The sequence below is a fragment of the Erinaceus europaeus genome, chromosome 9 (genome assembly GCF_950295315.1).
Source record: "Erinaceus europaeus chromosome 9, mEriEur2.1, whole genome shotgun sequence".
Lineage (NCBI taxonomy): Eukaryota > Metazoa > Chordata > Mammalia > Eulipotyphla > Erinaceidae > Erinaceus > Erinaceus europaeus.
Window position 1 is genome coordinate 62,873,743 of NC_080170.1, and position 27,931 is coordinate 62,901,673.

Sequence of the window (27,931 nt, forward strand, 5' to 3'; positions counted from 1 at the left end):
AGGAGAGAGAGCCAAAGCATCCCTCAGGCACTTGCGTGCCAGGGATCGAACTCAGGACCTCATGCTCCAAAGTCCAACACCCTCACCCTATCCATTGCACAAGCTCCTGATCCTCCACTGGACTGAGTGTTTTTAAGTAGAGACATGTCGCTGCTCTTCAAAAGAGGGCATCTTCAAGAGACAGAGACCAATGGGGGTAGGGGTGCTAGAGCAGAGGGCAACTTTAGGAGCCAGACCCCATCAGCAGAGGCCCCTCTTCTCAATCTGCAGGTAAACTTCCTTCCCATTGTCCCTTTCTTCCACAAAGTTCCTCCAGGCTATGTTAATGTGTGCCAGGTCTCCCTGAAGGTGACAAGGTTGGAAGAGCAAGGCCCTGGCTGATATACCAAGCTCACCCTGCTCCTGGTACGGGACTGTAATAGAGTAGCAGGTGCTCAGACGCCCCTACAAGGAGTTTGGGTCGGGTATCCTGATGGAGCCCACAGTCTGCTGTAGGTTCTGCTCTCAATTGTCCTGAGGAACCTGGGGAACAGGCCCTGCCCCCTTCTCCATCCTTGACCTGGGCGGCCGACTGTCCTGGGCGGGGTCACCAAGCGCAGGTCAGGGACGAGCGGGCGACGCCCAGAGGCTCAGGGGGACCCCGCCGCAGCCATTTCGTGCTCTTTGTGTGACCGCGGCGGCGGGGCGGGGTCTGAAGGGGACGGGCCAGGGGCGGGGCGAGGCGGAGCGGCGGGCGGGGCCGGGCGGCGGCGGATCTGGGCGCCCCGAGAGCATCCTGCGCCCCGGCGCGGGGCCTGCGACTCAGGAGCAGCTCCCTGGACCTGCGGTGAGCAGTCCCAGGTAGGTAGTGTTGCGGGCGGGGCGGAGGCCTGCACGGACTCTGGGATGCTGCGGGCGGGCGGAGGCCGCGAGAATGCGGGGTAGGGGGGTGGGGGCGCCACCCCTTTCCCCAGCTCGCCGGGGGCGCCAGGGAGAACGAAGCCCCCGGAAGCCTCCAGAGCGGGGTGCCTGGCCTGTCCTCTTCTGCTGCACCCCGAGCCTCTGGGGTGCGGAGCCCCGCGGGGAGGCGACGGCGCGCTGGGCCGGGTCTCGGCAGCAGGTGCGCGGCCTGGGCCGCAGTGGCGAGGCGGCGAGCGGGAGGCGCGGGTCCCCGGCTCCCGAGACACCTGCAGCGGCCGCAGCCCGCCGCCCCCTCCCGGGGCAGGTGCAGCGCGGCCGCCTCCTCCTGGGCCTGGGCCCGCCCGCAGCCTGCTAGCTGGGTGGGGCGAGGGGACGAGGCCGTGCGCGGGTGCCAGGCTGTGGTGCTCGCTGAGGCGCTGCTGACCCGCTTTGAAGCTTCTGGCCTACACTGGGTGCGCCCTAGCTCCTGGTGGTCTGAGTACCCCCCCCTCCCCGCTCCGGGAGGAGGCTGCGTGTTTTGATGTTCAACGGAACCAGGAAGGTACCTACCTGCCCGCCCTCCAGGGACAGCCTATCCGTGGAAGAAGGAAGGATCTGGGTGCTCTCTCTTGGTGGGGGGGGCGGTTGAGTAGCAGGGTCAGGCGGGAGGGTGGCCCTCAGTGAGGATACAGGGAACTGCCCGGGTGGCCTCCCCAAAGAGAGAGGTTTTGACCTCTGCACTTCTAGTTTCCCCGGCTCAGCAGAAGCACCACCCAGGGCTTTGGCCTGTGGTACCCCCCCTCCCCCAACGTGAGCAAGAAGGGAGTTTGCTCAGCAGGGCTAGGGAAATGGAAACAGCTCTGTGGACCTAGGGGCAGATCCAGAAGGAGCTTGATCCTCCACTGTCCTCCCTCACCTCCTACCTGTATTCCCCAGAGGCAGGAGTCTGATCTTTTCCCAGGGCACCTACATTTGGGAGGCCCTCTGACACAAGTGTGTGTGTGTGTGTGGGGGGGGTTTACAGGTGCTGGAGGGCAGCAATTTAGCTTCCTACTGCTAGGCAGGTCGAAAGCCTTTTAGACTGTCCAGGTGAGGCTCCCTGAAGCTCCCCCCATCTCACCTGCACCCCAGGCCCGTGCTAAGCCCCTTCTATTGCCAAAAAAAGGAATTTCTACATTTCATATAGAATACCTCTCCATCCATTGCCATATAACAGGTGTATTGGAATCACTTGACCTGAAAAGGGGAAGCCCAGGGTATGAGGCTTTCTCATGGGAAACAAAGATATCCAGTCAAAACATCTGCTTCCACAAGTGGGAAGCTGGGCAACAGTTCCCTGAAATGACAGTATCTTACAGCTGTCAGCTGATAACTTGGTGCAAGGACAACTTTGGCCCTCAGGGCAGAAATAACCCGGGTGGGAGTGTGTGTGTGGGGGGCTTCTAGGAGGCATTTGTGGAGCAGTCAGTGCCCACACAGGGAAGATGTACATAACTGTTGGTACAGGTGTCACCTGCCAGGGCAGCTCCATAGCCAGGAGAGTGTGTTGTTTCCAAAGCCAGTGCTCAGGGTTGATGTGCACATGGGCTGCACCATGAGCCCTCTGCTCGCTAAGCTTCTTTATTATATCTCCGGGCCAGTTCTGACTGGTTCTAGCAGCACCTAAATCTGCCTTGTTCAGTCCCTGCTGCAAATAGAAAACACACACACACACACACACACACACACACACACGCTTTGGGCGTTCAGCCAAAAGTGGGGTAGAAAAATGCAATAGAATAGGAGAGTTTTATTCAAATCAGATTTGAGGCTGGTCTGTGATATTTTATTTTTAAGATCTATTTTATTTATTTATTTTAGTGTGTTATAGAGATACAGATAAACAGAGAGAGAGAGAGAGAGAGAGAGAGAGAAAGACTGAGACCAGAGCACTGCTCAGCTCTTAATTATGGTAGTGCTAGGCATTGAACCTGGGACCTCAAGCCTCAGGCATGAAAGTTTTTTGCATAACCATTATGCTATCTCCCACCCCTGGCCTATAGATTTAGAAAATGGGGAAGGGCCCCAGGAGAACCTGGTGTGTGCCCTCTGGTGAACTGTGCTCTCTCTGAGAATGTTAGACCTGTCACTGGTCACTGACTGGCCAGTCACTGATGGATAGGTGGTGATCAATTTTACACTGGGAGCAGAATTTGCAGAGAGCAATGTGGAGCTCAGGCCCTGCATTGAAGGATTGGCCTGTGCACTCAAAGAAGTCCCTTTGGCCACTGTTGGTCCCTATGGTCTCACCAAGATCCTCACAAAATGGGCTTTTATAGCCTCCATGTGGCTACTATAACAATGAGTCTATTTCTTTCCTGACAGCTATTCAGGATTCACTTGTCCTTGGCCCAGCCAACCAGTAGCCACCTCATTGAAGTATCTGTGAAAGGCCTTGTTGTCATCCTCAGGACTCAAGTCAGGCTCAGGGCCCAAGAGGTGAAACCAGCATTAATATTGGAGGTGATACCTGCTGCCCCCATTTGGGGGGGAGAGTTCTGTAGCAGGAAGAGCAGGTGCGCCTGCACAGGGTTGCTTTTGGGATATGAGGGAGGCATGGAAGTGCTACTTCCAGAGTCTGGCTCATGGATACTCCTACTCTATTTTTAAACTTGTGGTTATAGTGCATCAGTTGCATAACCACTTAGGTTCCCTCATCCTATTCCTCTGACCATCCCTTTGCCTGGATGCAGAGGGGTCTGAATTTTCTTTTTTTTTAATTTGCTGGGTTAAAACAGACAACTTGAGAGGGAATGGGGAGAGAAAAAGACACCTGTAGCACTGCTTCACTGCTTGGGAAGCATTCCCCTTGCACATGGGGGCAAGATACTTGAATCCCACTCCTTGCATATGATAAGGTATATTCTCAACCAAGTACACTACTGCCAGGCCACCGGATTTTGCTTTTACTTCTTGGATTTGGTGCATACAAGAAATTGACTTGTCACTAAGAAGCCCCACCCCCATGGTGACCTGAGAAAATCGATTCTGGAAAGGGTGATGAGGTGATAAATAGATAGCCCAGGACTGCCCTTGGATATGCTTCCAACAGCTCACTCACTGCAGGTGGTGCAACAGTGTGTAGGCTGAGAGGAGGGGAGGGAACATGCTGAGCTGCAGGCCAGAGCCAGTTCTCACATTTCAACACTGCACAGAGGCCCAGGAGGGACCTCTTCCTCTGTGTGTGCATTGTGCATTTTGCAAGCACTCCACCCCACCCAAACCCTACCCCAAATGGCAAGGGCATGCTTCCTGGGCAGACAAGTGCTTGGACTTAATATTCAGGACCTCTTCCCAGATACAGTCACTACCTCTCTGTCTTGAAAAAAAAAAAAAAGAGGCATCAGAAAGCAGCCTCGCTGGCTATTACCTACCTGTGGCCACAGGAGCTGGGAGATTAAATAATGCTGAGACTTCCAGTCTGAGAAGATAAAGACATAGAAACAAAGAAGGAGGTTTCTGAATTCAGGCCTCTTCTGCATGGCCCCTTTCTACTTATTAATTCATTCTACGTTGTAAATCAACCAAGGGAGGCCAACAGTGGCCTCGCCATACCATAGGAAGCTGAAAGGCACTTTGTGACACACAGGTCATGCCAAGGGCTTTGGGTGATGAGTATGAAAGGGCCACCATTCACACTCCTGGGACCCTGACTGCTGAGGAAGGAGGACTGGCCATGGATCCTAGAAGGGAATGGTTCTGAGAAGACAGAATCTGGATCCAGGCAGAATTCCCTGTAGGGATCACTTTGCCTGAGTAGTATTGTGATAGGCTTGGCAACTCAAGATCAGGGGAGGGGAAAAAAAAAACTCCAAAGAGATGCCCAGAAGTCCACCATCCAAGGTCTTTTGGTTTGGGACTTGCCATCATCCTCTCCTCTTAGTGTAATGCTGCTCAAGTTCTTGGCTCTGCTGGACTGGAGGGATGTTGGCTAAATCAGGTGGGAGATGAAGGACTCTGCAGAAAGCAAAGGTTGCATGCAGCCCAATTGTGAAAGTTCTGGAGACTTCCAGCTCAATTTAGCTGCCACTGTGGGTGGAATAGGCAATCAGCTAGGGGTGAATGACAGACTTGTCTGGCTTCACTGACTGCACAGCTGAGGTCACAGAGGACCAGCAGCCTGACCCTCACAAAAATCACTTGGTCATGTGTTGTTGAGCTGGAGATACCTGAAAACAGTTTTCAGTTTGTGCTGACATGTCATGCTTGTAAGACCGATTCTGGCAAGGTACTCATGATGAACAGAGGATTGGGAAGTAGGGTTAGTCCTCAGCCTCTATGCACCCTATAACTTGGGTTTGGGGATGGAGTGATGAGGTTCTGCTTTCTCTCTCTCTCTCTCTCTCTCTTTCTTTCTTTCTTTTTAATATTTATTTCCTTTTGATGCCCTTGTTTTTTTGTTGTTATAGTTATTGATGTTGACATTGTTGCATAGGACAGAAAGAAATGGAGAGAGGAGAGGAAGACAGAGGGAGACATAAAGATAGACACTTGCAGATCTGCTTCACCGCCTGTGAAGCAACTCCCCTTCAGGTGGGGAACCTGGGGCTCGAACAGGGATCCTTACGCTAGTCCTTGCACTTTGCACCACTTGTGCTTAACCTGCTGTGCTACCACCCAACTCCCAAGGTTCTGCTTTCTTATTTTTTTAATTTTTTATTTTATTTATTTATTTTTTTAAATATTTATTTTATTTATTTATTCCCTTTGTTGCCCTTGTTGTTTTATTGTTGTAGTTATTATTGTTGTTGTCATTGTTGGATAGGACAGAGAGAAATGGAGAGAGGAGGGGAAGACAGAGAGGAGGAGAGAAAGATAGACACCTGCAGACCTGCTTCACCGCCTGTGGAGCAACTCCCCTGCAGGTGGGGAGCCAGGGCTCGAACCAGGATCCTTATGCCGGTCCTTTTGCTTTGTGCCACCTGCGCTTAACCCGCTGTGCTACAGCCCAACTCCCAAGGTTCTGCTTTCTATAGCTTCAGATGGAAACTAGTCAATAGAAGTCTCAAAAAACACCTCCTCAGAAATTTAGAGTAACAAGACTGACTTAAATAGTTTTATTATATATATTCATGTATTTGATAAGGACAGAGAAATCAAGGGGGAAGTGGGAAATAGAGATGGAGAGAGTGAGCTGCAACATTGCTTCACCACTCATGAAGCTTCCCCCCCACGGGTGGAACTGGAGGCTTGAACCTGGATCCTCGCACACTGTAACATTATACTCTGTTGAGTGTGCCACCTCCCAGACCACAAAAATGACTTTTTTATGGTGTCTTTAAGGACCATGCTGCTATAAATTTTAAGTTGCTTTTCTTGTTGTTATTGTTATTTATTATAAGGTCTTCACAGCTCTGGGCCAACTTTTCCAGATAGAAACACAGAAGAGGAGAGACACCACAGCACCAAAGTTTCCTCCAGTGCAGTGGGGGCTGGGCTGGAACCTGGGTGGGATATATAACAAAGCAAGGCATTATTCCAGTGATATCTTGACCCTTGTGTTACTTTTTTTTAACCAGAAGAATATTGACAGTGCTCGGTATGTCCCTCAGCACTGTGCTATTTGCGGTACCTGTAACCTCTACTACATCCCCCCAAAACAACAACAACAACAAAAGTGGCTGTTCCTATCATTCTTGGTGATCCAACAGGCTAGCAAAATATAAAGCAGTTCATAGTGCCACAGGAAATGATGAGCTAGTGTCTGTGAGCTGCAGGAATCTAGAGAAATGAAGGCTGTAGTCAAGGTCAGCTGGTTAGTCTGCTTGGAGGTAGTCTTGAATGGGACCTCGACAGTGGTCAAGGGTGGAGTTTGAGAAGGGCAATTTTGGTCTGTTAGGATGGAGATGGTTTGAGCAAAGGTAAGAATGTTTGTGGACAAGATTTTGGTGCTGGGAGCTCCCTGGTCGCTGGGGTAGTATGTGGGGAAGTGTGGTCACTAAGGAAGACGTCTGGATGGAGTGTCTCATCTGCCATCACTGTCATTTCCAGGTTCAAAGGACCCTGAATGAGGCTCATGTTCAGGATTTTAACTTGTCCTCTGGGATTGATTTTTTTTCAAGTCATTTTTTAAATTTGTGATTAATAGTGGTTTACAAGATTGTAAGATTACAGGGTATAGTTCCACACCACACCATACCCATCACTAAAGTTTTGTGCCCCCTCCCTCTCAATGATAACCACCACAGTTCTCACAAAGTCTAAGAGACAGTGTGTTTACTTCTGTTTTTGTTTTATTTTTCAAGCACACATGTATCAGTTCTCTAGACTCCACATCTGAGTGAAACTATCTGGCAGTTATGTTTCATTTCTTTACTTTTTTCGCTAAGCATAATGAATTTTTTTTTTCAGCACTTGTGATGGACTAACCTGATATGCTCAGTACATCACACCCAAAGCCAAGTCTTTTCCCAGTGCTACCCCATTTTCTGTGACCAGGAGGTGGTACAGTGGTTAAAGTATTGGACTCTCTAGCAAGAAAGAGGTCCTGAGTTTGATCCTTCATTTCTCACTTACTGGAGTGAAGAGATTAACTTGCACACAGTGAGATTGAGATGATTTTGAGTCCATCCTCCCCCACACATGTGATTAAAAAGCACCGTGTGTACAAACTTTACCACTTAGGCCACTTATTTGCACAAGTTATCCTCAGCCCCTTCACAGGAGAGGTTTGAACACAACTCTGAGGCCAGGAAACAAATGCTACAGACAGGGTAAGCTATGCACTGTACCAGGTGCACCACTGTCCAGCCTCCATAAACTACAGACAGGTGCCAGCTTCCAGTGCACGTTGAAGAAACTGTGGTATTTGTATTCCCAAAGCTGCAGTACTGTGGCCCTCTCATCCTCCCTGCCTGAGTCGTCGCAGGTGTATGTGAGCAGTACATCTCCCCAGAGATGAGTAAAGTCGGTGTCCTTGGGGCGGTGGCCTTTAGCTGGCACAGCCTCCCTTGCAGAGAGAATGGTTGGTTACCAGCGGAAGGGCCCCTCTACTCTGACACAGGAAGCAGCTGAGCAAACGGCAGAGGAGGTGGCAGGGCCTTCCGGCCTGAACAGAAGTGGAGGGAAGCCTCTCCAAAGGCTGAGGCCCAGGCAGGACTTTTCTCCCTCTAACCCTTGATCTCCACTGCAAGTGAGTCAATGAGGGGTCTCAGTGACCCAGCCCACCTTGTCACAGGGCCTGGCCCAGCCAAATGTCTTAGCTGCTTGCCATGGTGCCTTGGCTTGCTGGCTCTCAGGCCCAGGCTAAAATTATGTCCAAAGCAGCACTTGCACCTGACCCTGGAGGCTGCTGTTTCTTACTCAATATTGCTGCCTGAGTTCTCCCAGGGCTGTGCCTGCACTTCTCTCTCTCCTCTTTCTCCTCTATCTCTATCCTTCTTCCCCTCTCTCCCCTCCCCCCCCCTCTCTGGTTATCTGTCCTCTGCATGCACTATCTGTTCATTTCATGCCCTAATGGGTGAAGAGACTCTCAGCTTGTACCTTCCCCATTTTCCCAACCCCTTCTCCAGGTGGAATGAGAACTCTGTCTGTCTTCACCTAAACTGTGTCTGAAGTGTCTGTTTTATTAACATACAAATGAGAAACACGACAGAGAAAATCTTGCGGTTCGATTTCCTTTATTACATAGCTGTCTGTGTTAGGCAGAATTACTTCGTTTTTAGTATTTTATTTATTTATTGGATAGAAACAGAGAGAAATCAAGAGGGAAGGGGAGACAGAAACAGATACAGAGACACCTGCAGCCCTGCTCTCTTACTTGTGAAGATTCCCCCCTGCAGGTGGAAGCTGGGGCCATCAACCTTGTGCATGGTAACAGATATATTCAACCAGGTGCGCCCCTACCTAATCCCCCAAATTCTCGTTCATTCTTTCTTTCTTTTTGATAGATACAGAGAAAAATAGAGGGAGAGAGAGAAAGACACTTGCAGTATTGCTCTTCCGCTGGTCAAGCACCCCCCCAGGCAGGTGGAGGCTGAGGGCTTGAACCTACGTTGTCATATATAGTAACGTGCTTTACCTGGTATGACATAGTCCAGTCTCCATCTCCCCTGCTCCTCATACCTCTGTTTTCTTTTCTCTTCTGAAGTTTTAGCATGTCAGTTGCTAACTGCAGATTATTAAGGAGTCTCCCCAGGAAGTCATGCTGGTTCTGCCCCTAGTGACTACACACATGTCCTTCTCAGCTCCTGGCCTCACTTTCCCCAGAGGAGAGAGAGCTTAGGTAGGAGAAATTCCTTCTTGTCCTCACACCAAACCCTAAAGCCCATCACCCTGCCCAGAGCTTGTTGTCTTTTATGAAGTCTTCTCCAGAATGGGGCAACAGAGACAGGGAGGGGTCAGGTTATCCTACAATCCTGCAGCTTCTCTGTAGATGGTGGGTGTTGGGCTGTTTTTCTCTCCACCATCCCCTGTTGATCTGTAGGCAGCACAGTCCCTGCTTTGGGGGGCAAGGGAGCATCACACTCCCCATGTCTCCAAGCTCTGTTCTCTCTCACTCTCTCTCTCTCTCTGGCCCACTGCTGGGTATGTCATACCAAGGCTTCCTCAAAGCTGAAAGACTGATGCCAACATTCTTTCTTGAAAGGTTCTAGAGGTAGTGTTCACTCAGTTAAAGCACCAAGTGAAATATTTTTAGGATGGCCACAGAATTGTGCAGCCCTCATCACTGTTAGCATTGTGACATTTCCTCACCCCAGAATGAAATCTCATGCCTTTTCACAGCACCACCAATTTCACTCATTCCCCAACTCCAGTCTAGACAACCCCCAGTCTACATTATGACTCCATAGATCTACCTACCCCCCTTCTTTCCTTTTTTAAAAATAGAGTCAGAGAAGCAGAGCTAGAGAGTAAGAGAGACCTCAACACTGAAGCTTCTTTCAATGCAGTGGAGGCTGGTCTCAAACCTGGGTTGTGCACATGGCAAAACTATGCACTCTCCAAGTGAACTTTATTTCATTGGCCCAGACCTGCTTAATATGACCATCCATATTTAGCTACAAGTATGCGCTCAGCTCTGTGTGCAGGGATGGTGTGAGTGAGACACAGCCCTGGGCCTGCTGGAGTTGCTGGCTTCCTTCTATTTATGTCTGCCAGCCCTGGTTCTCTGTGGCTGTGAACAGAGGCCTCCCTGGGTTTTTTCAGCAAAAACCCAGAAGCATCTGTTTAAGAAAAATGCTCAGGCAGATAATTGTGCAGGCCATTTGCAGATAGCCACATGTTCTATATCAGTGCAGGGGTAATGGTGGAGGAGAAGGAGTGGGAGAGCCAGATGCAAAAACACAGCTGACCTCAGGTCCTCATGTGTGCCTCATGCCTGATGTGCCCTCAGCACTTTGCTAAGGGCTTCAAGGTCTCTAGGGATGAATAAGAAATGGTTGCTGGCCTCAAGAGACTTGCATCCTTCCCTTCTAAGGTAGGTATGATTGCTTTATTTCATTGTAAGTTCTCATTGGCTGCCTGGGGCCTCCTGGAGTATTCTGTTTATTTTAACTTATTATGTTTTTTATTGTATTCCTATTTGTTTTAACATTTATTTATTTTAATTAGAGGTAGAGATGGAGAGACCAGAGCACTGATCAACTTTGGTTTATAGTGGTGCTGGGTATTGAACTTGGGGCCTCAGAATTTCAGGCATGAATGTCTTTTGCATAACCATTATGCTATCTCCCCAGTCCTATTTTATTTTAATTATATTTGACAGGAAAGAGAAATTGAGAAGAGAGAGGGAGAAAAAGAGACACATGCTACCCTATTTTGCTACTCTTGAAGTTCCTTCTCCTTCAGGTAGGGACTAGGGCCTTGAACCTGGATCCTTGCACATTAGGTAGCATGCACATTCAACCAAGTGTGCCACTTCCCTACTTTAGTGCTCTGTTTTTTAAGAAGGTTTCTGGAACTGCCTGGACCCCGTAAGAAAGGGAGACAGCCAATAACATTGTCTGTCTCCCTGTCATGGTGGAAGTTGTGTACCCAGAACCCTTCCAAGGTTGAAAGTGTCAGAAGAGAGGTGCTGGGGGCCCTGGGGAACTCTCAGTCACGTCCCAAAGTCCCCAAGGGAGGACTTTGAAGACTGAGTGGAACCAGTGTTAGAGGAAAGATTTTATTCCTTCCACTTATGTTTACAAATTATTGAAGCTTATCACTGAGTCCTCTGGTGGTAAATATTTGAACTGTTTTGATAGAGCTCTTTCCCCAGTGTAAATAGCTTTCTTGATGTCTCCACTTCTTCTCTTCCTCCCCCCCCCCTTTTTTTTAAACCTGCTATCCTGGATATAGTTGTGCATTTCTTACTATCTCAGGCTCATGAGTCTTCTAGTCTTTGAGTTGGTTTTCAATTCACTACTAATAAGTACTCAGCTTTTTTTTTTGCCAAGATCTGGTATGAGTTAGACAGAGTTTATGCCCTCAGGGAGGTTATCCTTCAAGGGCAGGAGGGAAGTTATGGTTAATCTGAAAATAAATGATTGTAGAAGCCACAGGGAAGGAGCCCTTTATACTCAGAGAGAACCACAGGAGAAAGTGCATTCAGATGGAGTTTCTTCTAGAAAGTAGCCATCTCTTAAAAGTTACTGGATTTGTCTAGCCACCCAGGAAGTGTGTGATAAGGTGTATGTGTGCTACCATATTGGAGCTACTTCCACAGGAGAGCCAAGTCCTGTACTCCATGGCCAGACCTCTGCACCTGTGTGCTTCCTTTCCTCCCAGTGAGCTCTCTTCTTTCCATGGTCACACTGAGGCACATTCCAAGCTGTGATTTTGCCCTATAGACTAGTACAGAGACTTCCCCACTGTCACTTTGCTCAGAATCAGCCACATGCCCCCATGGGCATGCCCATGGAAACCTGGTGAGCCCTGTATGAGTGACTGCACCCCTTGCTCTGCCCTCACACCTGGGTAATAGCTGGCTCTGATGCATGGCAGGATGGAGCCAAGACTTTCCCAGCAGACTTCTGTGCCCACACAGCCCCCAACACACCCAGGTTATACCTATGAGAGAAAAACAGGCTAGACTTCACATCCCTTCCTTCAATTTCCCTTTGTTCAGTCAAATTCTGCTGAAAAAACAAAACAAAACATAACATTTTTTAAGGGTGACAGTTTAAACTCTGAAGTTTTATAGTATTTTTTAGACCAATGGGAAATCAACATTTGCCCAAGAATTTCCTTAGTCTTCCTTTTGTTTACTCTATATGTACATATTTATTTACTTATGTAACATGTTGTTGGGATATACAGTTATATACTATGCGTGTGACACACACATACGTAAGAAATTTTCATTGCTGTCTAGCTGGAAAGACAGAGCAGGAAGATATTTCCTGTGCTCTTGATGATCATGAAACCCAAGGTGACTGCTACCTGATCTTTTTAACTTGACAGTTTTGTTCTTTTGGAGGAAGGAAAGGTAGCCAGCTGTGGGGGCAGGGAGGAAGTAAAGTGCTTGTTCCTTTTCAGAAAGGTACAAAAGTGGGTGTGGTTAGAAAACAGGGCACAAGGGAGTCTGGCAGTAGCGCAGCAGGTTAAGCACACATGGCGCAAAGCACAAGGACCTCTGTAAGGATCCCTGTTCGAGCCCCCAGTTCCCCACCTGCAGGGGAGTCACTTCACAGGATGTGAAGCAGGTCTGCAGTGTCTTTCTTTCCCCTCTCTGTCTTCCCCTCCTCTCTCCATTTTTGTCTGTCCTATCCAACAACAACAGCAATAATAACTACAACAGTAAAACAACAAGGACAACAAAAGGGAATAAATAAATAAATATAAAAAAATTAAAAAAAAAAAAAAAAAAAGAAGAAAACAGGGCATGCCTGCCCCACTAGGGAAAGAGAGAGACAGGCTGGGAGTATGGATCGACCTGTCAACACCCATGTTCAGTGGGGACATAATGACAGAAGCCAGACCTTCCACCTTCTGCACCCTATAATGACTCTGGGTCCATACCTCCAGAGGGATAAAGAATAGGAAAACTATCAGGAGAGAGGATGGGATATGGAGTTCTGGTGGTGGGAATTGTACCCTTCTTATCCTATGGGCTTGTCAATGTTTCCATTTTATAAATAAATAAATTAAAAATAAAAAAAAAAAAGAAAACAGGGCATGGAACTTGGGGGTCAAGATACTTGGCTGCCCTCCCTCAGCCTCCATTCATGTGACAATGAATGACAGTTTTCACTTCTCCGTGACGTTTCCTCCTTAGAAAAGTAGCAAAACTAACACCTGCTCACTGGAACTTGAAGGGTAGATGTGAGTGAGCAACTCAAAATGAAAGATGTCCAGAACTGCATAATAATAATAATGCCTTCCTTTTCTGAAGGGTTATTATAATGTATTTTTTAAATATTTACTTATTTATTTATTTATTTTTGGATACAGACATAGAGAAATTGAGAGGGAAAAGAAAGATAGGAAGAGAAAAGAAGAGACACTCGCAGCACTGCACCACCGTTCATGAAGCTTCCCCCTGCAGATGGAGACCATGGGCTTGAATCCAGGTCTTTGTGCATAGTGACATATATGCTCAACTGAGTGTGCCACCACCACCCAGCTCTCGTTACAATGTTTAGTTCATCCATTCATCCTATCAAAAAGAGTCTGTCTGACCAGCTAACATTTCTGAAGTGCTTATTCTGTGCTAAGTCTTCCTCGTGTCCTATTATATAACATTATATAACCACCCTCAGAACAAATCACCTAGGGCAAGAACTGATATTATCACCCTTTTACATTTCAAGAAACCGAGATTGGGGCTAGGTGTTGGCTCACCTGGTAGATCATGTTCCCATGTTTGAGGACCTGGGTTCACTCCCTAGTCCTCACCTGAAGGGGCAAGTTTCATGAACAGTGGAACAGTATGCAGGTCTCTCTTTGCCCCCTTCCTCCCACTCCTTCCCCTCCCTCCCACTCCTTCCCCTCCCTCCTTCCCCTGCCCCTCCTCCTCTACCACTCTGATTTTCACCCTCAATCAAAAAAATGGTCACCAAGAACAGTGGAGTCATGCAGGCACTGAACCCCAGGGATATCTTGAGGGAGAAGGAGGCAGGGAGTAACTGACACTCCAGTTAAGTGGCATGCTTCTGGTTATATGGCTAGTCCACTTTAGTGACAATAGTTCACCATTTCATTTTCCTTCTAGAAGGCCTGACAGAAAATGGCCAAGCAATTCTATTGTCTGCAGAGATTAAAGCATAGGAGGTAGGGAGTAGGAACTAGTTCCTGAGGATAGTGTCTCCTACATTGCCCAGACCCCACATCTGTGCATCTGTGGGGGCATTGTACCTTGTTCAGCATCTGCTGTTCATGCAGCCAAGGGGCCTCTCCAGAACAAACTGTGAGCCCAGTGCTGATTCTTCTCTGGGTGAAACCAGGCCACAGAGTTTGAGATCGTCCTGAAGATACTGCCCTTCATTCTGCCCCACTGCCTTGTGCTGTGAGGCTGCAGCTGTGTTTGCTGAATGGTGCTGTTGTTTTAAAAATACTGTGTTGGGGCTGCATGGTAGTGCACCGGGCTGAGTGCACATGTTGCCATGTACAAAGAAAGACCCAGGTTCAAGCCCCCAGTCCTTACAAGCTTCACAAGTGGTGAAACAAGTGCTTACCTCTCTGTCCCCCTCCCTCATCAAGAAAAAAATATATATATATATATATATATAACTTGATGTCTCTCCCGTGGCAACATGGCCATAAACTGAACAGAAAGACTTCTCATTTGGACAAGTGGATCACAAGTTGGGTCAGGACCTGTGAAGAAAGCATAATGGCTCTGCAAAATCTTTCATGTGAGACACTTTAAAGTCCTAGGTACAGAAAAGGACTTGTTTCTATAGAGCTTGCCAGATTGTTTAATTTTTCTGATTGGCATGAACTTGGCTATGGTTGAGTTAAACATGTCTAATTTCCTTCTGCCTCAGGCAGTGACTTACAAGCAAGCAAACATAGAATCCTGTGAGAGGTACAGAATTTATCAGATAAAATTAAAAGTTTGCTCATTAATGTAAATCACAACTCCTGATTTAACCTGCCTTGTAGCTTGTTCACTTACTGATTCTCTTCCTGGAAAGCACAGGGTCATGATTATGTTAGAGGGCAGGAAAGCCTGAAGGGTTATTCTAGCAAATAAATTATTTAGCAGTCTACCAAGTCCAGGAAAATGCCCAGGTTACAGGAGAAAGAAGGGAAAATTCAAGTCAAGGCAGGCAGGCAAGCAGTCAGGAAGATGAGGAAGGGGAAGGTAGATGAAAACTGATGGGGTATTTTGAGCAGGGGAAGGAAAGAATACTCCAACCATATATGAAAGTGGGCAGAAATATAGAAATATATATATATATATGTACATATATATATATATTCATATATATAACAATGCCACAGCATCAACAGATTGCAATTCCTAGCCAGTTCTCTTTCACTTATTAACCCCTCCTCCACTACCATCACTACCCATCTACCCTGTACTATGTGGAAACAAGCCCTTGTGTCATCTTATTCTTATTTTATTTGGGGATGCCAGAAATCAAGGCATGTGCTCTGCCCCTCAGCTTCATCTTCAGCCCCATCCACATATTAGTAATAAGTCCTTTTAAGTGTAAGGACTCCTGTCAATCATAATTTATTCTTCTTCTTTTTAATTGCCACCAGGATTATCACTGGGTCTCAATGCCTGCACAGCAAATCCACCGCTCCTGGCAGCCATTATTTTCCCCATTTATATGATAAGACAGAGAAAAAAATGAGAAGGGAGGGGAAGATAGGGAGAAAGAGAGAGAGATAACTACAGTATCTGCCTTACTGCTTATGAAGCATCCCCCCTGCTGGTGGGGAGCAGGGCCTTGAACTCATTCTCTGTGTGTGGTAATGTGTATACTTAACCATGTGTGCCACTACCCATCCCTGCATAATTTCTCTATCATCATTGTAATATCTAAAAATTATTAGCACTGTCTTCCTTAATTTCACCAGGTATATAGCATTAAACTTTTTAAATTTTCTCATAGCTGTTCTCCCCCCCCTTTTGAGGATAGAGATAGGCAGAGGGAGGGAGGGAGGGAGGGAGGAAGGGAGAGAGAGAGAGAGAGAGAGAGAGAGAGAGAGAGAGGAGAGAGAGAGACCATAGCACTGAAGTTTCCTTCAATGTGGTAGGAGCCAAGCTCAAACCTAAGTCATGCACATGACAAAGCAGTGCACTATCCAAGTGAGCTGTTAATATTTTACTAGCCCTCTTATAACTGCTCTTTTATGGTGGTTCTTTCTAAATAGGATTCAACACATCACACATTAGGTCAGGTATCCTTTCTTTTTTTATATTTATTTATTTATTTTCCCTTTTGTTGCCCTTGCTTTTTATTGTTGTTGTAGTTATTGTTGTTATTGATGTCATCGTTGTTAGATAGGACAGAGAGAAATGGAGAGAGGAGGGGAAGACAGAGAGGGGAGAGAAAGATAGACACCTGCAGACCTGCTTCACCGCCTGTGAAGTGATTTCCCTACAGGTGGGGAGCCAGGGGCTCGAACCAGGATCCTTACGCCGGTCCTTGTGCTTCGTGCCACGTGTGCTTAACCCGCTGCACTACCACCCAAATCCCAGGTATCCTTTCTGTAGCTTCTCACTACAACTTTTTAAAAAAATTCCCTGTGGTTCATGTGTTGAAGTCACATGGGCTATTGAAACATGTTCTCTGTCATCTGTATTTTCTGGGAGTCGATCTCAAAGGTTTGGTAAGTTTTTAGTGCTTTGTCTCATCATAAGTAGATGGGGAGTTTTCCCACAAGAAGTACTTAGTGTCTGATACTGGTATATTGATACAGGGATGAGCAGGGCCCAACTCACTCTATTAGGGAGTGGAAAATATATGTGTTAATTCTGTCAATATTTTCAAAAGGAAAATAAATGCATTTATAAAGAAAAGCACCCCTCTCTTTCACTGCTTGGTTATCCAAACTTACAGTTTGTAGGAAAGGAAATTGAATGTTCACCATTTCCATTTATTTACTGCTTTTCATCCTAGAGGTCGCTTTACTCCTCAATAATGAAGTGATGCAAAACAAGCCTGTAATAAGAGTCCTGTGATCTCATGGATTCAAATGTACTATAGGCTACTGTTTCAAGTTCACTGAGTTATGCTAAGTGAGACTCACTTATTTCTATGTCTAGTAGAAGCACCTCCGGGTCATAACAGACAGGGTGCTTACTGTCTGTTGAACAAGCTGTTCTAGTCTCCCTCCCATCCAATCACCTTCTTTCCCCTCCTCACAGGACCCCTCACCCTTCTATCCCCTCCTATTCCTTCTCCTCTTAATAGAAAGAGTGAAAGAGACCACAGTATCAAAGCTTTCTTCAGTGCTGTGGGGGCTGGGCACAAACATTGGTCACACACATGACAAAGCAGTGAGTTATTTCACCAGTTCTTTCTAGGCCTTTCTTATAAGGCATCTGTCTCAGACTTGAATTCAGCTATTTCTACAGGAAACACTGATTTACTTATTTATTTATCTATTGTCACTGTGGTTATCACTGGGGCTTAGTGCCTACACTATGATGATTCCACTGCTCCTAGTTGCCTTTTTTTTTAACTTTCTTTTTCCTGATAGAGATAGAAATAGAGACAGAGATAAAACAGAGGAGAGGCACCTGAGGGATTGATCTACCACTCATGAAACTTTCCCCCCTATAGATGGAAACCAGGGGGCTTGAACCTAGTTCCTCACACATTGCAATGAGTGAGCCCTACCCAGTGCACTACCACTCTGCCCCAGGGACATGGATATTTGCAGTCAGTTGTAATATTTGTAAACTAGTCTGGACACTAAAAGTGCCCGACATACATAGATTGACCAGTGATTTCTTGATTTTTCCAGTGAGCCACTAGGAAATAAATACTTAGACATACATACCCACCACCATAATAACTAGCATTTATGAATTCCTGCTGATACCTCATATTCATATACAGGACCATTAAATGTTTAAGAGACACTGAATTTGGACTATTCAGTCTTTACTTGACTATATCACCTTTCTCTCATGTCTGAAACGCCAGCTCTGACTAATATCAAAAACAATAAAATTAGAGCACTTCATAATAATTAATTCCTTTCACCTCATGGTGCATTCCAACATAAAACATCAACCATCTCTTGAGATGATGATGATACTCTGAACACACCTATCCTGGCCTTGGGTATGAGCCTTTCTGCTTTTTTTTTTTTAATCTGCCTGTCTATGGGCTAGATTCCTAGAAGTGGTCTCACTGGTCCAAACTAAGATGCTGACAGAAGTTTGTGAGAATGGTGGGTGAGATAGCTTACCTGGGAGGGTGTCTGCTTTATGTATGTATGACCCACTTCAAATCCTGCCTTTAACACACTGGAGTAAGCTGTGGCATCTTTCCCTCCCTCCCTCTGTGTCTTCCTGGAGAGAGGAAGCCATATTAAAAAAAAATGGTGAAACTCCTTGGTGGGTGGGGAAGGGCACTGAATAATTCCCTGAATATTCCATAGCTATTATTTGATGGGGGTGGGGTGTTGGGTGAGACAGCCCTCTTCCTTGCAGTGTGGGTCTGAGCACTTGGGAAGAGAAGAACAGAATTTGGAGCAGGACAAACCTCTGTTCCCCCTCCCTAGCACTGGCCCCTGTGGAATTCAGTCCTGAGCTTCTGGCTGCCTCTCTGTCAAACAGAAATCCCCACAGTACGTGCCCTGATAGGGTTGAAGTTGATTAAAATCAATTGAGTTCTTGGTGTTTACATTTGCCAGTTCATGTCAGGCACCCCCACTAGCCCCCATTCTTTTGGAATCAATTCCTAGATCAACTCCTCCTGCTGGTTCAAAATCTCCTGCCACAGCAAAGGCTAAAGAAATGCCAGCTGTGTCACCATTACTCCTGTTTTGTTGTTAGAATTAGTGAGGAGGATTATCAGGATTTTGGAGACTGTACATCATTAGACTCTATAAAATCATTTTCCTATTCTGTTAATGGATTTTTCATAAGAAATAAAGCAACCTCCCTCGCCCCCCCCTCACTGAATGGCAAGAGACTTTGCTGTGCAGTGAAATGCCACCCTTAGAACTTGGGGGTGAAAAAGGAGGAAGTATAGGTGTGGAGTAGGGCTGAAACCAACAGAGACCAAGCAGCTGCAAAGGGGAAGTCACTTCTGAGTCACTCCCTCCCCTTGTCCCCTGGCTTCCTGTCACCAGAGCACAGGGCAGGAAGGTGTGCCTGAACACTCAGCCAAGTATGAAGGGCAGCTACGGCTCAGCCCTGGTCTGCCCTTCCAGCCCCAAGCCTGAATGACACAGGTGGGTCTCGGTCAGTCTGCCACCTCCAGGCACTCTCTATAGCTTCCACCCTTCCTAAGGTCCTGGTCCCAGTACCTCCTGTCTTCTGGCCTTGAGTGCCACTTCTCCTTGTGAGGCACAGTCTCTGTTACCTCAAGCCCCAACACTCAGCCTCCCTTCTGGGCTTTAGGGGTGGGAAGGAGATTCTCTGACTTAACAGTGGGCCTTCTGTTTCCTTCTCATGCATGTGTGCCAAAACATTGGCTTCTTGTGATTTGTTATAAAACTCTGTCTTTATAAGGTTATTCCTCTAATCTACTATGCTTTGCATTTGTTTGTTTTGTCTGTGGTTTGATTCTCAACCTTTCCCCTCTCATTTCTTTGCCTTATCTTTTATTCTGTTATTTGTGAGTGGGAAATGAGGTTCATTGAATTCTGTTTAATAATAATAATAACTATTATTATTATTATTAATTGGATAGAGACAAAGATAAATCAAGAGAGTAGGCAAAGGTAGAGATTGAGAGAGAAAGAGAGACACCCACTTGCACTTCGATACTGTTTGTGAAGTTTTCCCTTTGCAGGCGGCAACTGAGGGCTTGAACCCTGGACCTTGCATACTGTATTATGTCTACTTAACCAAGTGTGCCACCCCCAGCCCCTTAATTATGCTTTCTTACCTCCCCCTAAGTATATTTCAGATAATTGTTAAAAAAAATTAAAAAGATAATTGTTCAGTGCAGGAAAGATAGCTAACTTAGTAGTGAACCTGCATGCCTCACCATGGACATGGTCCAGATTTGAGCCCAGGCACCACATGGGAGGAGCTGTGGCACCAGAAGAAGCCTTGTGCCTCTCCCCTCTGTCTCTGTCTTAAAACAATGGTCTAGGGTAGTGAAATCATACATGTGCAAACCAAACCCTTTGCTCCATTCTAGTTTGACTCCTCTATAGCTATAGATAAACTTGAAATGTGAACTTGGAAATTTTTATAGGTTCATGGTGGCAAGGGGTAGGGAACTTGCTATGATTTGAATGATTGATTTCTCATCTTATTGCCTAGTGACCAGACCGATATCATCATCCATTTTGAACCAACATTTCATAGATGCTTGGAGAGAAAATGAGCATTGTGCTTGCTGGGTGCTAAGTTCTTAAAATATCGATTAACTGTGTTCTTGGGCTCCTCCTCAGCCTCCTTGCCTGGCAGAGTCCTCACTAGGCCACTGTCCTGTTCAGCCTCCCAGTATGGAAACATCCCTTTCAAGATGATCTGCCATGTGGTTTCCCAAACATGGCCAGCCCAGGGAGGACAGTGGCTTTGCCATCTTTACAAATACAGTTAAATCCGCTGGCATGGGAACTGCTAATTCATCTCTACTCCCTTTTCAAACCTGGGCTCTGCTTTTTGCTGATACTCTGGGTTCTCATGGTCCCAGGTCTCCATACTGTGCAGTTGTGGAAGGCTGACTGGTCTGCTATGGGCTGACTGGTCTGCTATAGAAATGAGTCCCTAATACTTCCTCTCCACTTTTCCAAGCTTTGGGTCCATGATTGCTCAACAATTTGTTTGGCTTTGTATGTTAACTCTCTTTTCAGTCACCAGGTTCCAGGTGTCATCAGGATGCCGGCCAGACTTCCCTGGATTGAAGACACCACCAATGTGTCCTGGAGCTCAGCTTCCCCAGAGACCCATCCTACTAGGGAAAGAGAGAGGCAGACTGGGAGTATGGACCGACCAGTCAACGCCCATGTTCAGCGAGGAAGCAATTACAGAAGCCAGACCTTCTACCTTCTGCAACCCTCAATGACCCTGGGTCCATGCTCCCAGAGGGATAGAGAATGGGAAAGCTATCGGGGGAGGGGGTGGGATATGGAGATTGGGCGGTGGGAATTGTGTGGAGTTGTACCCCTCCTACCCTATGGTTTTGTTAATTAATCCTTTCTTTAATAAAAAATAAAAATTAAAAAAAAAAAAAGAAATGAGTAAAAGGGGCAGGGAGGCTAGCCACTGGTACAGCTGGTAGAACACACACATTACTGGGGGTCAGGCGGTAGCACAGCGGTGCAAAGCTCAAGGACCGGGGTAAGGATCCCGGTTCAAGCCCCCAGCTGCCCACCTGCAAGGGAGTCACTTCACAGGTGGTAAAGCAGGTCAGCAGGTCTGTCTTTCTCTCCCCCTCTGTCTTCCCTTCCTCTCTCCATTTCTCTCAGTCCTATCTAACAACGAACGACATCAACAATAACAATAGTAACACAAGGCTACAACAACAAGGGCAACAAAAGGGGGAAAAATGGCCTCCAGGAGCAGTGGATTCATGGTGCAGGCACTGAGCCCCAGCAATAACACTGGAGGCAAAAAAAAGAACACAGACATTACCGTGTACAAGGACTTGGGTTCAAATCCTTAGCCCCCACGTATGAGGAAGGTGCTTCTTGAGTGATGCAGGAGTCTCTTCTTCCCTCTATATCTTCCCCTCCCTTCTCAATATCTCTCTGTCCTATCCAATTTTTTTAAAAAGGAAAAAAAAATGAAAACATGTATGAGGAAGTTGTGGGTTCATCGTGCAGGCACTACTCCCCACTGATAAACCTGGTGGCAATAAAAATCAAAATAATAAAGGCATGCAGACCTGAGGCAGGGCCCTGTGTATAGGTGCACCCCCTGGATTTTCCTCAGAAAGTGTGTGAACTTCACAAGTGGTGAAGCAGGTCTGCAGGTGTCTCTCTGTCTCTCTCCCTCTCTAGTTCTCTCTCCTCCTCAAAATTTCTCTCTGTTTCTATCCAGTATGTAAATAAATTAATTTTTTAATTTAAAAAGTTGAAAAAGGAGAGAGAGTGTGTATGTGAACTTGTCTTCTCTCCCCCACCAGTGTGAGTCCCAAGCACCACAACCATGACCACCCACGTGACTCTGGAAGATGCCCTGTCCAATGTGGATCTGCTGGAGGAGCTGCCCCTGCCTGACCAGCAGCCATGCATCGAGCCACCACCTTCCTCCATCATGTACCAGGTAGCTTTCCAGCTTGGTCACCCCAAGATGGGAGTAGGGGGCTTGGAAAGTGGTAGAGCCCTTGGAGGTTGGAGGTCATGTGCTAATGAAGTCCCTGTTCCCTGGCAGAGCTGCACCCTGTAGCTGACAGATGAGCTAGTCACCGTGGTCTCTTCCAGGGAAGGCTTGTTGATAGAGGGAGCCAGTGCTATCCCTGCAGCCACACCAACCAAGGCTCTGCATTTAAGATTGAGGCTTAGGGGGCCCGGGTAGTGTCATACCCAGTTGAACAAACACATTACTGTACTGGTTCAAGCCCCTGGTCCCCACCTGCAGGGAGAAAGCTTCATGAGTGGTGAAGCAGTACTGCAAGTGTCTCTTTCTCTGCCCCCACCCCCTCCAGTTTCTCTCTGTCCTACCAAATAAAAGGGGAAAAAATGGCTGCTAGGAGTAGTGGATTTGTTGTTCAGGCACCAAGTCCCAGTGACAACCCTGTTGGAAATAAAAAATAAAATAAAAAATAAAGGATTGCACTTTAGAACCCCTGGAGCCTGCTACCTGGTAATTGCTTTTTCCTTCATGTGTGTGACCAGCTCAAAATCCCCTGCAGTAGTGAATGGTTTAGGGGACTTGGTCACACTTGTTTACTTTTGTCAGAGAGCTGGTGAGCAACTACACTGGGGAACTGGAATCCCAGATCCCCTAAGGCTGAAAGGGAAGGGAACACCACACACACACACACACACTTGTCTTCAAGTGAGGACAGTGAGCCCAGCCTGAGAGAATATCTTCATTTGTAATGTTGTGCTGGATCTGCCATTTGTGCAGTTCCCAGGCAGCCAAGTGAAGTTAGAAATAAATACGTCATGTCTTTTTATGTGCACTCAGTGGTGAGATTTCTCCAGCACATGCCTGAAGGCTCAACTCGAAGATGTGGCTTATTCACATTTTTTAACCCAAATTTTTCAATTTAAATAAAATTGTCCATAACAATTTTATTATAAGCAGTACAGGAAAGTATAATAGGTAAAAATTTCCCTGGAACTATGCACATAGGCTCTCACCTTTTACATGTAATATTTTAAGTGTGTGTGTGTGTGTGTGTGTGTGTGTGTGTGTGTGTGTGTGTGTGTGAGAGAGAGAGAGAGAGAGAGAGAGAGAGAGAGAGAAAGGAAATCATACAACATATATACACACTCACCCATTACAGGTAATAGTATATATATGGACATATTTACCAAAAGAGTATCATACTGCTCTGTGTGTGTTTAGGAAAAGAAAATCACAGCATACACACACACATCTGATTTGTTGGGCTTTTTTCCCTTAATCACTTTACTTGGGGTAAATAATGATTTACAAAATATTTGTCACACATGAGCACAATTTCTTTTTTATAATTTTGAAAACTGTCATTATGAGAGAGAGAGCGCATCACTCTGACACATATGATGCTAGGATCAAACTTGGACCCCATGTGTGAGAGTCCAATACTCTATCCACTGCATCACCTCTAGAGTCACAAGAGTACCATTTCTTACCTTCCCCTGATAGGTGTCTTGCACACCAGTCCCACCACCAGCTTAAGTCCTCCTCTACCATCATGTACTGGCTCCCCAACCCTCTCCCAACCCCCTTGTGATCTGATTTTTTTAACTTAATATATATTAAGGACATATAACCCCTGACAGTACTACAGTACTGCCACAGTATTTTTATCCACCATATAAATAATTTTTTTTCTAAAGCTAAAGATAGAGGGGCAGAGTGTGAAGAAGACCACGGCATCAAAGCTTCCTCCAGTGTGGTGGGGATGTCTCTCAAACCTGGATTATGAACATGACAAAGCAGCACATGATCCTAGTGAGCTATTTCGCCAGTCCGTACTGAGTAGCTCTCTTAAGTCCATCATGTGAATCGACTCTGATTTATTTTGCCAGCTGTTAATGGACATTAAGATTTCCAGTTTTTTTTTTTCTTTCTCCTATCACTAGATGGCTTCAGTGGTAATCCTGACCTAGGTCCTTTCACCCTCAGTGAGGATTTGTGCACCTGCTGAAAGCCATGAATGCACCTCTTAACTTTGGGCAACCATTTCCAGATGCCTCATTGTAGCATTTAGCCCAAGGCTCGGCTGGATGGGCTTCCCTGTTTCCTACATTGGGCCTAGCATGGTTCAGAGCAAGGTCTCTGGGGAGATGAGAGGCGATGAGAGAGATTTCCACAGAGAAGCCCTGGTGTCTAGACAGCCACTTTGGGCCTCTTATTTGCCAACAACCAGCAAGCCTCTGCTTTCCATCCTGCAGGCTAACTTTGACACCAACTTCGAGGATAGGAATGCATTTGTCACAGGCATTGCCAGGTACATTGAACAAGCCACCGTCCACTCCAGCATGGTAAGTCTCCAGGCCCCCAGAAACCCTGCTACAGTTAGACCTGCCTGCCACATCCCTCCAGCACTCTGGAGCATGCTGTCCCCCATCTTCCTGTTTTGCAATCCTCCTACTGTCCTTGGGGCATTACCAAGTCCCCACCATCCTTCAGTGTCTGTAGATTTGGGATTAACTAGCAATCAGATCCTGATGTGTCCTTTAGTCTCTTGAGTAAAGCAAAGGGTTTCTCCAGTGGGGGTGGGTGGGCATCTTTGGAGTGGATTCAAGGGGCTGGTGGCCTGATTGGAGTGACACCTGATGGATCAGTGTCTCACATTAGGAGAAGGTCAGATTCCACATTCATAGGCTGCCCGGATCTCAGTGAACCTGACTGTATCAATTATATTCTGGAACCTGCCTTACTATTCCCTGCCCTTCTAGTCAGTAGAGCTTGTGTAACTGTGCTGCAGAGAACTGGAGAGAGGACATGGGGGGGGGGGTGAAAAAGTTCTGTTTAGTGCTCATCAGATCCCCTTAGGTTGCTACGATCACTGCCATCAGCATTTACTAGGTCACTAAGTGGAGAGCACTGGCTTAAGTGGCTTACTGAGGACCACAGTGCTATGAAGTGATGATGTGGGATTTGAGCTCAGCTCCTGAGTTGAGGGCTAAAGGGTGGCACAGTGGCACTGGCACAACTCAGCACCATGAATCATCCCTGCACCATTCTGATTCACACCCCATGCTCTGGCTGGTTTTGCCATCTGCTCTAGATTATTTTTAACAGTTGGTCTTATTCATGTTGCTACTTATTCAGTGATAACATGGGCTCTTATACAAGTGCAGAGGCTGGGGCCTGGTGGTGAGGTGACATCCCCAATAGAACACACATGTTTCCATGTGCAAGAACCTGGATTCAGGCCCCCGGTTCCCACCTGCTGGTTTCTCTTTCATTCTCCTTCTCTCCTTCATCCCTCTTGGTTTCTCTTATCTCTGTGAGAGAGAGAGCTATGAATAAATGCTGCCAGGAGTGGTGGATTATTGTGCAGACACTGAGCTCCAACAATAGCCCTGGTGACAATTAAAAAATAAAGTAATAGAACAAAAGTGAAAAAGTTATCATATTCTATGATATGAAAGGGGAAAGCCCCTGTTTATTTTATTTTATTTATTTTTGGATGGAGATAGAGAGGGCAAGAGAGAAAGAGAGAGAGAATAGCAGCACTGCTTCACCACTTGTGAAACTTTCCTCCTGCAGATGGGGACTAGGGGCTTGAACCCATGTCCTTATGCACTGTAATATGTGTGTTCTACTGGGTGCACTGCCATCATCATCTGGTCTCAGGAAAGTTCCTGTTTGTGCAGCATCAAAGAGACTTTCCTCTCTATAACTTGGTGATTATGCAACGAAAATACCTTTCAGTACGCATCCATAGACTTTGATCATTGTCACTTTGTTTGGGTCTCTGACCTATCTGCTGCCCACACTGTTTTGCTCCCTTCTTGTTTTCTTGCTGACAGTATCTCAGAGATACCTCTTGCTGTTGGTACAAATGGACTGGCCTCTTTTCTTTTTTTTAATTTTTATTTATAAAATGGAAATATTGACAAAACCATAGGATAAGAGGAGTACAGTTCCACACAACTGCCACCACCAGAACTTCATATCCAGTCCCCTCCCTTGATAGCTTTCCTATTCCTTATCCCTTTGGGAGTATGGACCCAGGATCATGATGGGGTGCAGAAGGTGGGAGATCTATCTTCTGTAACTGCTTCCCTGATGAAGATGGGCTTTGACAGGTCGGTCCATACTCCCAGCCTGTTTCTCTCTTTCCCTAGTGGGGTAGGGATCTTGGGAGATGGGGCTCCAGGACATTGGTGGGGTCATCTGCCTAGCGAAGTCAGGTTGGCATCATGATAGTGTCTGGAACTCAGTGGCTAAAAAAGAGTTAAGATATAAAGCAGAACAAATTGTTGACTAATTATGAGCCTAAAGACAAGAATATTGCAGATGAAGATTTGGGGTCTCCATTTAAAAAAAAAAAAGCTAGTAGGTCTATTTTAGGTATATTCCATATTTTAGGTATGACCCTACTAGTTTTTGTCTGTGCTTGACATCTAATATGTAGGTGACCTAAGTTATTGCCTGGGGAGTTGATGTCATAGTTGGAAAAAGGACTAGAAGGCTGGATCAAGGAAGAGAGTAGCTCCCAAATATGGAAAAAGTATATAAATATTGTTAACTGTAAACCCCATCAATTTGATCTGGGGTCCATATTCAGCCTGTGTAACTTCTGCATCCCTGTAGGTCTGAACTGGCATTCTGTAGCTTTTCTCCTTTCTAAGGTGGCCCCTCAGTCTGTATGAGGAGTGAGCCTGGTGGGAGAGCCCTGAGGTATCTGATTAGAACCATCAGACAGTGCTTCTCCACCTTGCTGTCTGCCTTGATGGAGACACAGACACCTATCCCGCAGGTCCAAAGAGAGGCTCAGATTCCCCATGTTCCAGTCTGGTCCCCCCCATCCCTTCCCCACTCCTGGTGGTTCTGAAGATGCTGGACTCAGATCACTCTGGGGGGGGGGGGAGTTCGGGGAGGTGTTGAGGATGAAGACTGCTGAGCAGGTTTTGCTTTTCAGAATGAGATGTTGGAGGAAGGGCATGAATATGCCGTCATGCTCTACACTTGGCGCAGCTGCTCCCGGGCCATCCCCCAGGTGAGGCTGCCTGACCAACCCACACCTATCCTGAGAGCTAAACATACCCCTATGGCAGGAAAGAGTAGGACAAGCCCTCCTATGCCAGAGGGAAGTTCCACATTTTTCCTAATGCAGTGTGTGCAGACTGTACACCACTAAACCATTGCATCAAGATGTGAAATAAAAAGCAAGCCGTCTCTCCCTCCGCTCAGATCATAACCACAAGGACACAGCTGTGTGTTCACCTGGATTTTGCCCATTAAGCCATAACATTATTTGGGAGCTTACAGTCACAGTTGTGTGTTGCTTTTTATTTGTGCTGTCCTGCCACTTGCTTCCCCACCCCATGTAAATCTTTTTTTTTTTTGCCACCAAGGTTATTGCTGGGGTTCGGCACTGGCATAGTGTATCCACTGCTCCCAGTAGCTATTTTTTCCTTCTTTTTTTTCTTTCTATTTTTATTAGATAGGATAGAGAGAAATTGAGAAGAGAAGGGGAGAAAGAGGGGGAAAGAAAGACACCTATAGAACTGTTTCAGCACTTGTGAAGTAGACCCACTGCAGGTGTGAAGCAGGGGCGCGAACCTTGGTCCTTGTGCTTGCTGATATGTGCGCTTAATTGGGTGCACCACTTCCCAGACCCTGTAAATATTTATTATGTTTTTTTTTCATATTGACAGA

General features: G+C 46.5%; 1 protein-coding gene across 4 annotated transcripts in view; it reads left to right on the forward strand.

The window, feature by feature from the left end:
- The first annotated feature begins 738 nt into the window (after window positions 1-738).
- CYFIP2 (cytoplasmic FMR1 interacting protein 2) overlaps window positions 739-27,931 on the forward strand; it is a 126,247-nt gene continuing 99,054 nt past the window's right edge. For 2 of the 4 annotated variants that reach the window (XM_060198055.1, XM_060198057.1), the window contains exons 1-4: window positions 10,314-10,336; window positions 22,065-22,204; window positions 24,490-24,579; window positions 27,192-27,269. In XM_060198055.1, coding sequence (XP_060054038.1) covers window positions 22,088-22,204; window positions 24,490-24,579; window positions 27,192-27,269 — 285 coding nt within the window. In that variant the 5' untranslated portion in view covers window positions 10,314-10,336; window positions 22,065-22,087. Of the gene's footprint in view, window positions 841-10,313; window positions 10,337-22,064; window positions 22,205-24,489; window positions 24,580-27,191; window positions 27,270-27,931 lie in introns of those variants that run through there. The other 2 variants (XM_007528626.3, XM_060198056.1) reach the window with 2 other exon arrangements.